The sequence below is a fragment of the Desarmillaria tabescens genome (assembly GCF_030435595.1).
Source record: "Desarmillaria tabescens strain CCBAS 213 chromosome Unknown EV420scaffold_13, whole genome shotgun sequence".
NCBI lineage: Eukaryota > Fungi > Basidiomycota > Agaricomycetes > Agaricales > Physalacriaceae > Desarmillaria > Desarmillaria tabescens.
Window position 1 is genome coordinate 415448 of NW_026848312.1, and position 11265 is coordinate 426712.

The 11265-nt window shown below is 50.1% G+C and overlaps 2 protein-coding genes across 2 annotated transcripts; one reads left to right on the forward strand and one right to left on the reverse strand.

The window, feature by feature from the left end:
• Positions 1-271: 271 nt before the first annotated feature.
• Positions 272-1141, forward strand: EV420DRAFT_1534947 (uncharacterized protein). Its single transcript, XM_060472820.1, has 3 exons — positions 272-343; positions 398-628; positions 780-1141. The coding sequence occupies exons 2-3, from the start codon at positions 490-492 to the stop codon at positions 1091-1093; spliced, it is 453 nt and encodes a 150-aa protein (XP_060332214.1). The 5' UTR covers positions 272-343; positions 398-489; the 3' UTR covers positions 1094-1141.
• Positions 1142-10444: 9303 nt separating this feature from the next.
• EV420DRAFT_1673041 (uncharacterized protein) lies at positions 10445-10930 on the reverse strand (the record flags this gene model as incomplete). Its single annotated transcript, XM_060479099.1, has 3 exons — positions 10839-10930; positions 10634-10792; positions 10445-10578 (listed from the first exon to the last, which is right to left on the reverse strand). Exons 1-3 carry the CDS (start codon positions 10897-10899, stop codon positions 10445-10447), a joined length of 354 nt encoding a protein of 117 aa, XP_060332215.1. The 5' UTR covers positions 10900-10930.
• Between the last annotated feature and the right edge of the window lie 335 nt (positions 10931-11265).

Below are 11265 nucleotides of genomic sequence, written 5' to 3' on the forward strand. Positions count from 1 at the left end.
TGTTGGTCTAGGAAGCGACAAACAGACATGAGAGGAGGCAGGTGCGATTTTGAAATTCAGCCGATTTCCTTTTCTGCTTCGTACTACTATCAGCTCCGCCAACGCCAACACGTTCGTATTTCATCGAGCTTGCCGCATCACCTGCAGGGCCGTGCATTCTAAACGGCCAAAGGTCCTGCGGGGAGAGACTTGGCATATATGCAACTTCTAGGACTTAGCCGGTCACGAACCCGCCGACGATAACCACGATGATGGCAGACTCACGCGACAATGATACTGGATGACCGCAGAATGGTGGAAAATATATGGCCCGAGATCCTGAGGAGAAAACTATGAGGCGCAGGTACGTTTTGGATTTCATGGTTGCACGACCCGTCGCTCATTGTCGCATACCCAGGATCTGCTCCCTTTGCACCGACGTTACTCGCGCGGGTAGCTCGCAAGAGAAGTACAAATAGCGCTGAAGAAACTTTGTGGGAAATTTCAACAATGCTCGTTGCCGTGAAAGACGCTCTGGTTTCTCAGGTACGGTCTTTGGCTCTATCGTTGTGTGCGACGTTGCTCAGCGCCATCCCCAGGGCTCCTAGACATCGAAATCGCCATTTCTATGTGTTCAAAATCCTGTCAAGTAACCAAGTATACAGCATTTATTCGCTATCAGGGTACGGAATCGTGGATGTCTTGGTCGATGAAATCCCAGTGCGTTCGACTGTTTGGAAAAGAATCCAGTCTCAATTCAATTTCCAGATCACAGCATCAACAAGGCGGGCTCATTGGAGAGGAGCTGACGTGTTGTCAAACGGCATTGGTACTTCCAAATTCAACAAGGCAGTCAGCTGCCTTTCCTTTACTTACCACTACCATCACAGTGCGCAAACTATATGACTACTCGCCATTTGACAGCGATCTCTATCCTACAGCTGATCCTCGCCCTTCATTATGCCTTCCCGAACCTGTACCAAAACGAGGAACAAAAGCCGAAATATCAGCGCACGAGGAAGAAGCCGTGGAGAGCCAAGTCTCTGGCCTGAAGTGGAAGACAAGTAAGTGGCGGCGCCTTCCTCATACATTCGTATTCTCATCTCTCCAATAACTGCGATGAAAAATGGCCCTCACCAAGAGAACAAGGACACCGCTGGTAATGTTTTGCATTTTAGCCAGCTAGCAAGCCAGAAAGAAAACAAGAATAGTCGGAAGGGATGTCGTATGAAATGACTTCAAAGCAACAGGCAGTACAATGTCTCCTTTTACTCTGGGCTGCCTAGCACTGAGACTTTCTGAATCCGCCTTTTCTCGTATCCCTGTTTCCATCCGACTTATACATCGTTGACGTGTTTGCAGATAGTAAAGCTCTGGTTGCATGTGCTTCTATCCCACCTAATGCGCTTTGAGGAAGTCCTCTTCTTTGTCTTTGACTCATCTCCCGCGCTAACCTCTCTCTAAACATGTGGCAGGTTAGGATAGGGTCTGGGTGTTATAACTTATCTCTTCTAGGGCGACGCTGATGCCCGGTAGGTTTAATCGGCGCAGTCCCCTACCTACCCACCCACCCACCCAAATTAGTTAGTCAAGCTCGTCAAAGAGTGCGAGACATTGCTGCTGACAGCCTGATAGTTCTGGGGGAAAGCAAGGATAAGAAATGTAGTTTAAACACATTGGTTGCTAATTGGTAACGGGAGAGACGAAGTGGTACTACATATGTCCAAGTACCTGCAATTCTTTCATTTAATAAATGAAACTGGTTGTCCTTGTATTGCTACTTTCATCCTAAACGGTCAGATGGCCGACTGTTTTAAGAATGCTGGACCCTGAAGTGAAATTCACACTCGATTAAAGAACACGTCTGCTATAGTAGCCATGGAACAACTCACTGGATAAACCACCTTCCATCGCTAGCGAGGCAGTCTCCACCATGCGCATTCTGGGTAGACTGGCAGTTCGGAGCAACCCAGTCAATGACAGATGCCTATGGCAGAGAAAGAAAGCAGTGAGTTAACGGACAACATCAAACAAAGATCTGCCATCATACCCAATCATTACGACAGTACTGCATAACTCCGTTGATTTTATTGGCAAAGAAGGATAGGCAACTGTTATAGCTCATGACGACAATGTTGCCAGTAGTCTGGAAATATGTTCAGGTTCTGGACAGCAATGATCTAGAATTGAATCAGAGCGTACGCCGTTGTTTATATTGAAGAGGTTCCCTATTTGATTGTGAACTCGGAGAAATTCTTTAAATCAAGGAGAAACGCACCAATGTTTTGACCTTCATAGCGTAGTTGTTAGCGACCGATTTCACAAACAAGATCAAACAACTAAGCGTGACTCGCACTTCGGTCAGGCGCTTTATGTTGTCCGCAGGTTTGCTCTAAGGGAGCTATCGCTTAGTGGAGCGAGAGTGAGTTCAGACTAAGTTATCGGGTGAATAAACTTTAGTTCGAGACTGAGGTTTAAGACCTGCAGTCGAGCTACTTAAATACAGTTTGGGTCGTGCTAAATATACTACAAGTGTCTGCAACGGTGCGTTAAACACACGATACCCACATGGTGAATGCGATCAAGTCCGGAGAATTAGCATAGCAGGATTACGATGGAGCCGATAAGATAAGATAAGGCGTGAAATCGTAATATTACCCCCCTGTTAAGGCAGTCGTCCCGACTGCAACATAGCTTGGTTTCGGAAGATAGGCTCCTACGAGAGATGGTGCATTGGGTTTTACCATGTATTCTTGAATGGCCTGTACCAATGGGTGATTGGTTTCTGACTCCGTTACTGATTCGTGCTCGGACCAGGAATCAGATTCGTCTTCGTCTTTCCACCACTCTGCTGGGGGTCTGGTGATGAAGGAGACTTGCTCGAAGTCTTCGATTGCGTCTCTGGCATTGTCCAGGTCCTGTTCATCTACCCAGGAGTTTTCTTCTCGTGGATATCCTTTCCACTTTACAAGGTATTCGATTCCGGTTCCGCGTCTCCTCCTTCTTTTTCCTCCACCTCTTTCTCTTCGGTCTACGATTTCCTCCACTTCATACTGTTCTTGTCCATCTATGAGATCTGGCGGCGGTGGTAGGGGTTGTATTTGGATTGGGAATTCCGGCGGGTGGTACGGGGTCAAAAGGACTTCGTTGAAGCGATCATGGATCTTCCAAGAGGTGGGTAGTCGCAGTTTGTATGCTGACGCCCCATGCTTGGAGATCACCTCAAAAGGTCCAACGCGCTTGTCGCCCAGCTTCTTCATTGGTCGAGGAAGGGATAGGTGTGTAGAGTCCAGCCATACTTTGTCTCCTGGCTGGTATTCTATCGCCGCTTGTTGGTGCTTGTCGTATTGCCTCTTCATGCTTTCGGCGGCTTTTTCTAATGCCTTTGCCGTCTGCTCATGTACCTTTTGTATATCCATTACGAATTCTCTGGCCGCCGGGTTGGTTCCTTCTTTAATCGTGAGCGGAGCAAGGTGGGGTTTTTGTCCGTGGTTCACTTCAAACGGGGAATAACCAGTTGCCGAGTGTTTCCGATTATTGTGCTGGAACGCGGCGAGTGGTAACCATTCACTCCAGTCATTTTGTCGATGATTGATAAAAATGCGGAGATACTTTTCGATTTCTTGGTTTGCTCGTTCGGTTTGTCCGTCCGTCTGGGGATGATATGCCGTAGAAGGGTTTCCTTGGATGTGGAGCATTTCGTATAATTCCTTCATGAATTTTGATACGAATTGTGGTCCTCTGTCGGAAATCACCTTCTGCGGCATTCCATGCTTTGCCCATACATGGTCTCTAAGGATCTTGGCCCATCCTTTTGAGGTTAGCTCAGTAGAGCATGGTACTGGGATTACTTCCTTCGAGAAGCGATCTACGATCATGAGAATGGCGTTGTATCCGTTGGAGTCTGGTAGTTCGCCTATCATGTCGACTGTGATGTGCTCCCATGGTCGAGACGGTACTGCATGAGGATGGAGGGGGGCTTTCTTTCGCTGCGTGCTGGTTTTGGTGCGCTGGCAAGCCTCGCAACCTTTTACATATTTTTCTACGTCGTTTTTGAGCTTCGGCCACCAATATTCCCGTTGTACCAACTCCTTGGTTTTCTCGATCCCAGGGTGTCCGGCGGTGATATGGTCATGATGGATGGCGATCAATTCTCCTCATAGTTTGGCGTCCCGAGGCACATATAATCGCCCATCATAGTACATCAGCCCGTCTTTCTGCGTTACTCCCCTGGGGTGGTGAAGTGACGCTTCAATCCCTTTATCCCACCTTGTTATGTCTCTTAACGCCGTTCGAAGGCGTTTATGGATCTCCTCTTCTCCTGGCATGACCAATGCTCGGAACATCTCCGGTTTCAGCATCACTACTTCCCGGTTGTCCTCTCCCCCTTGGTTGTGATCTGCTCTTCTGGATAATAGGTCTGCCTTTTTGTTTGCCGTTCCTGGTTTGTGATGTAGCGTGAAGTGATATTCCGCTAGTTCCGTCACCCATCGCGCTTGTCTTCTATTGAGCTTTTGGGGTTTACGGAAATATTGCAGGTTTTGGTGATCCGTCCAGATCTCAAACTCTTGGTAGGCGCCCATTAGGTAGTGTCTCCAGTCTTCAAGGGCCAACATGATGGCCAAAAGTTCTTTGTCGTAGATTTCGTAGTTGCGTTCCGTTACCGTCAGGGCTTTGGACAGGAATGCTACTGGCCTCCATTTTCCTTCTTGTTCCTGGGATAGTACCGCTCCTATAGCTCCTTCGCTCGCATCTGCCTCTACGCGATACTTTCCGGTACGGTTTGGTATCGCCAATACTACTTCTTCGGCCAGTTTCCTTTTTATCTCCTGAAAAGCTCTTTCTTGTGCAGTTCCCCATGTCCATTCTGTCTTCCCGGTGAGCTGGGTTAACAGTCTCACGTGCTTGCTGTAATCTTGGATGAACCGTTGATAGAAGTTGGTGAACCCTAAGAAGGATTGTAATTCTCGCTTCTTGGTAGGTTGCGGCCACTCCGTGATTCCTTTTACCTTTACGGGGTCCATGCGAATTGATCCTTGACTAATGATCACCCCAAGGTACTCGGTCTCTAGTACCTCAAATTCGCATTTCTCCGCCTTCAGGAATAGGTTATTGGTACGGAGGATGTTTAGGACTTCTCGCACAACGGCCTGGTGTCTGTCTTTGTCTTTCGTGCAGATTAAGATGTCGTCCAGGTATACGGTAACGTCCCCTCGGGCGATTTGCTCCTTGAACAAGTCGTTCATCATCCATTGGAATGTTGCCGGGGAATTTGTGAGCCCGAAAAACATTACCATGGGTTCGAACAGTCCTCGATTGGTTCGGAAGGCTGCCTTCCACTCATCCCCATCCTTGATGCGTACATTGTTGTACCCCCATCTCACGTCCAACTTGGTGAAGTATTTAGCGTCCTTGAGCTGGTCCATTAATTCCCCGATCAAGGGGAGAGGGTATCGGTTTTTTATGGTTAGCTCGTTCAGCTTTCGGTAATCCTGTACCGGTCGAAGCTTTCCATCCTTCTTTTTGACAAAGAAGAATGGTGACGCCATGGGAGATTTGGAGGGTCGAATCCTTCCTGACTCTAGATTTTCGTCTAGGAATTTGTCTAGCTCTTCCTGTTCCGTGGGGTTCAGGGGATATACCTTGCAGTCTAGACTGGCTTGTGCGTTGGGAACAAGTTCTATAGCATGGTCCCATGGTTTTCGAGGGGGTAGTTCGTCAAAGTTTTCTTTGTCGAAGACGTCTTTGAAGTCCCGGTATGCTTCGGGGACTATTTCCTCAAACGTTTTCGTTTCCTTTCTTTGGTTCGCTTTGGCGGCTAATTCATTGGCCTTGCTCCCCATGGCCCGCACTTGGAAGGCTTCTTCAAAGTCCACTATGAGGATAGTGTCTCCTTCCTCCACTTCTGTTCCCCAGCTTTGCTCTGGGTCTTCGTCAGGTAATAGGAATGGTATTTTGCGGCAGGAACATCGGGCTAGCGTTACGGCTCCGGTTTTCCAGTCAATGATTGGATTATGACGCTTGAGCCAGTCGTGTCCAAGGAATAGGGGTACGTTTCCTAAGTCCACGACGGCAAGGTCAATCTTTTCATGGTGGTCTCCAATCGTCATTCGAAGTTCGACGACCTCGGTGATGTCTCCTCCCTTATTTCGGCTACCATCCGCATTGTATACGGCCTGTGCTTTGGACAATTTTAGAGTGTTCATCCCGTTCTCCTGTACGAACGTTCTGTTTATGCAGCTTCCGGTGCATCCGCTGTCTACTAGAGCATCAACTGCTCGTACTTGCCCTGTGTCTAGGGTTTCAAGCTGTACGCGGATGTTTGTGCTCCTTCCTCTTCCTCCTCGTATGTATTGGGGGGGAGTGCGCAAGTCCTCCATGTTCTGTAAGCACTGCTCCCGTTGACGGTAGCTTTCCTTGGAGGAGCCGATGAGGTCTAGTACAAGATCCTCATCCACTTCGATCAATCGCCTGGGGTGCACCCACATGCGAAGGGTAGCTAGCCTCCCGTCCATGGTCTTTTCTTGCCTCATTTTTCTTCTCACCCACTCCGCGCTGTGGGGTTTGAGCCACCCCTTGTCCCATTTATCGTCGTAGTATTCTTCCTCTAACTCGGTTACTTCATAGTCTTCTGGGTACTCCTCGGTGTGGATCACCGGGTCTTCCCCTTTTGTCTTTAGGCTTTGTTGGTAACTGTAGTCGTCTTCCTCATCGGGTACTTCTTCGATAGAAACATTTTTTTTATTGCAAATAGGAGAATCACATAATGGTCCCACCGACCCGCCCACCGGGGAACACGAGCCCCCGGTGCCATTATGTGTTAGTGACGAAGGGGGAAGACGTACCGTGAGTGGTGGAGGATAAATGATGTCCCCGGGCGTCTGGACTGTTATTTGCGGGGCAGCGGGTTTCTGGCTGGGGATTCGCGTTCCCTTTTGCGGCTCCGTTTGGTCGGGGTAGTTGGCCACATAGGGCAGGTGCGTACGTTCCGCCTTCGGGCGAGGCCCTGCATCGTTCCTCTCCCGCCTGGAGGTGCCTTCGCCCACTACTGGCTCGGCCGCTCTTCCTCCGTTTTCTGCGCCGTTACCTACCCTCCACGGGGCGATGTTGACCTTGATCCCGAGTGTCCCGCCGCCTTGCGCAGCATACGCTGCTTGTGCTTTCGCACCGGTGGCCGAGGAGCTTGAGTGGGGTTCTTCTTCGAGCACGGTGGAAATCCCCTGTACACCGTTCTCCCTTTTATGCGACTTTGTAATTTCATTTTGTGATAGCGTGAAAGATGTGTCATTGCCTCGAGATACTACATGCGGTACGTTAGTCCGACCTGCGGGATTCTGTGACGCACCACTAAATGAAATTGTGTCCTTTGCCGACGCGCGTTTGTCGCTTACGCCGCCGGCTCGTCTTTTACCTCCTCGACCTTTGACGTGGAGGCTTCCCCTTCTTCTTCCTTCAATACTTGCTGATACATTGCGCGGATTTGGGCGCGCGAAAACTTGGGCTGATGCTTGACGAGCCAGGTACTTTCATCCTTAGGGCACTTGTTGTCTTGCTTTCGATGGCCTTTGTGACCGCAGCGGAAGCATCGTCCTTCCTTCCGCAGTCGGTCTATTTCCATCGGTTGCCCTTGACCCCCGTACGTGGTACCCGTTCCCGTCTTCTTATCACCTTGGGAAGTCCCGGAGTTTCCGGCTTTTCCCGTTCCCTTGTTCTGCTGTCCCTGAGTCCCTTGATTCCTGCCGGCATCTTCCGCTAGTCCCACTCGGTAGTTGTAGTCCATTTGTTCTACGCGGAACTTCCATTCCACATAGGTTCGTGGTAACGCAGTCCCGGTGGCGTGTATTGCGGTCTTTACATTTTTCCGGATAGCCGGTTTGAGGATTTCGATCATGTATTCCTCATTGTGGCGTTTTCCGGATTCTTTGGCCAATCGTTCGAAGTCACGGAAGAACTCTTTCGCTGATTTGTACGTATTTTGTCGAAGGCGTTTGAACTCCTGTAGCTTGAGTTCTACTTCCGCATCTGTTCTGAACTGATCTTCTATGATTTGTTTGAAAACATGCCACGCGGGATATCTCAGGTATCCGCATGTTTCATCATAGTACTCGTCCCTGGCGTGATTCCACCAGTGCAGTGCTTTGTCGGCGAGGCAGAACGTGCAGAACACTACCCTATTAGGGCTTTGCCCCTGTGCGTTCATCGTGAATTGTTGCGGGAATACGTTGAAGTAGTCCTCGCATTGGTTGAGGAATCGGTCTACGTCGCTGGATTCCCCTTTAAACTTTTCGGGGGGATCCGCGAGTTGCGGCTTTACTTGTCCCCATGGGTTCGTGTTGGCTACTCCTACGATAAAGGGTGGAGGCGTGTTCAGTGGTTGTACTGGATCGGCGGGGATGGGGATTGCCGCCGGTCGTGGTAGCGATCGTAATGCAGGGTTGTGATGTGGGGAAAGGGGTCCTTGAGGTGCGGGTGCGGGTACTGCCTGTGCGGCTGCTGCGGCCGCAGCGTTTGCCCCCGCGCTTCCTGGTGTCCCTGCCGCGGCGAATAGTCGGCTAGGGTCCACGTACCCTGTCCTTCTGAGAATCGATAAGTGGCTTAAGTCCACCGTGCTTTCGCTCGTTTCCGATGGTGTTGGCACTGGGTATCGCTCCCCGGGGTCCGTGTAGTCATCCGGGTGTACTTGGCTCCACAGTACGTTGGTGTGGTACACGGTTTCCCGGTAGATTACTTGTGCCCCAATCTGCGAATCTTTCTCCTTCTGGAAGTACCTTCCCTGCGGGGAGCTATTCCACGACAGTTCTCGTGGCAACTTTTCTTCAATCCATCGCAGCATTTCCAAATAAGTCATATTTTCTAGCTCGGCCTCAGTAGGTTCCCGAGCTAGATCCTTCCACGAATTCGGGGATAATATCCTCCTCTCCATACTCTCCGCTCCTGTGCTGCTGCTGTAAATCGAAGTCCGCCCTATTCCAGGGTTCTCGTAAATTTCGCCTTCTTCTAAGTCCGATGGGTCGGACTCGCTCGAAAGGCTCCGTGCTTCCTGTGACGATACGGTTCCAGTTTCTGATGATTCGGGCCCACTCATTGACCCTGAGGATGACTTGATCGAAGTCGGGTCTTCGGGGTCGATCCCATACCCAGGGTGCGATGAAGGGAACGGGGGCTGCAAGGGGGTGTTCGGCCGCGAGTGGGTAGATGGCATATGGGACGACGGAGGCGGGGGGTTCGATTCCCTCGTACATCCTCCATGCGTCGGCGTAGTCCTGTACTTGTCTGCATACATCGCAGCTGGCGTCGGCGTCGTATGTGGGCTCGCATTGGTCGAGCTCGGTAGTGGCCTCCCCGGCCCTATCGTTGATGATGATTGGGGTGTTGGGACGCGTGACGAGCTGAAGGTAGCTTCCTTCATCGTCTGAGGAGTCACTGCGGGTGTAGTGGTAGCCCCACGTTTCTCCTCGTGAGTCAAGGCGGGGAGGGGACCAGTTGTTGCGCGGCCCTGGGAGCTCGTCGCTGTCACTGTCTTCTTCTGTATTGCTGCTCTCCTCATCTGAACTGCTTCCAGTTCCATCTTCAGCCTCTCCTCTTTCTCCCAGATGATGTCTAAGCCCTCTTTGATAGAGGCGTTGTCCGTATGAATCATATCCAGGGTTGGCGGCTGAGTTTTCGGTTGAGGTGGGGGAAGGGGCGTTCCAGGGATCATCTCCTTCATCTTCCCCTTCGTCTTCTTCCTCGGTAATGGGAGAGAGAACACGCTGGTCCAGCCCTTGTTCGTAGATTCCTCGCTCTTCTTCTTCTTCAACGACTGGGCCTCTTTGTGCGGGCCATCCTTCCATCTCGGGGTTGGACTCACTGGACTCGCTTGTGTCGGGGTCTTCTGTGATCCACTCGTCGTCTGTGATGAAGATGAAGTGGATGGTAGGTCTATCGTCGACGTAGTCGGGAGGGGGTGTGTTCGGTCGTCTATCCTCCGGGTTGGGGGCTTCGACGGGGATAGTTTCTTCGGAGACTGGCTCCTCATTTCGTCGGTACTCGTATCCATACAGGAATGCGAGGTAGGCTATGGCTACAAAGCCTTGTAGTCCAAAGAGGTCGGTAAGGTATTGTTCAATGGGGTTCATTCGTTACTGTTCGCCAACGTGGTTGTTGATGAAGAGTAAAAAAGTCTCGAACTAATTGTTAGCGACCGATTTCACAAACAAGATCAAACAACTAAGCGTGACTCGCACTTCGGTCAGGCGCTTTATGTTGTCCACAGGTTTGCTCTAAGGGAGCTATCGCTTAGTGGAGCGAGAGTGAGTTCAGACTAAGTTATCGGGTGAATAAACTTTAGTTCGAGACTGAGGTTTAAGACCTGCAGTCGAGCTACTTAAATACAGTTTGGGTCGTGCTAAATATACTACAAGTGTCTGCAACGGTGCGTTAAACACACGATACCCACATGGTGAATGCGATCAAGTCCGGAGAATTAGCATAGCAGGATTACGATGGAGCCGATAAGATAAGATAAGGCGTGAAATCGTAATAGTAGTGCATCAGCAATTACATGGCACTCGTTAGCATTCGGTCCACCACCACTGGGAGTGAAACAGAGTGTGTTGCCTAGTCGTCTACATCAACCAAAACTTCCACATACAGAATATGCAGATAGACTTACACTGCGCTCCACAGACATTCGTAACAGGAGCTTGGCGGGAAACCACGTCGCCACGCCTAGTGAGAGTCCCTTCAGGGCATGATACAGTCTCGATCTTGACGTTCTTGTCCACGCCAATATAAGACTCGCTGAGGGTGACCTGCCCAGGGCAAACTTCTTCTACAGTAGTGTTAGCACAATGGTTATATCAATATAGAACGCATACCGGACAAGACAGGGCTGATGAGCGCGAAAACAGAAAGGATAAAAGCAAGAGAGAAGTACATGGTGTTTGATATATCGAAAGAGAGGGAGAGTTCGTTCGATGAGAAAACTTCAATCCCTTTACCATGGTTTATATAGTTGGATCCGGAATTCCAGACACCCCCAATCCACAAGATTGTTCCGGACACTACGGAAAGACGAGACCGACGTGGTTGAGAATAGAGCTAAATATTAACTCTGCGCCACTTCATCTATGCCAAGCGAGCACATACGTGATGAAGTTCTCGAGTAGCAGTCACGGTACTCGTGACTTGAATTAAGTATCGAGTGCGTGGTGGAGTTGTCTGGACAATTGAACATTCCGAACACCTGAGAGGTCTTTCGTGTTCGAGGGTCATACGAGCCCGACACCTCCAAGGGGCATCCAG

Bases quoted from the DNA above. Each gene is read 5' to 3' on its own strand.
- EV420DRAFT_1534947 (XM_060472820.1), top strand. From the start codon at position 490: ATGCTCGTTGCCGTGAAAGACGCTCTGGTTTCTCAGGTACGGTCTTTG. The intron at 629-779 runs GTAACCAAGTAT...GGCTCATTGGAG, and splicing joins TGTGTTCAAAATCCTGTCAA to AGGAGCTGACGTGTTGTCAA.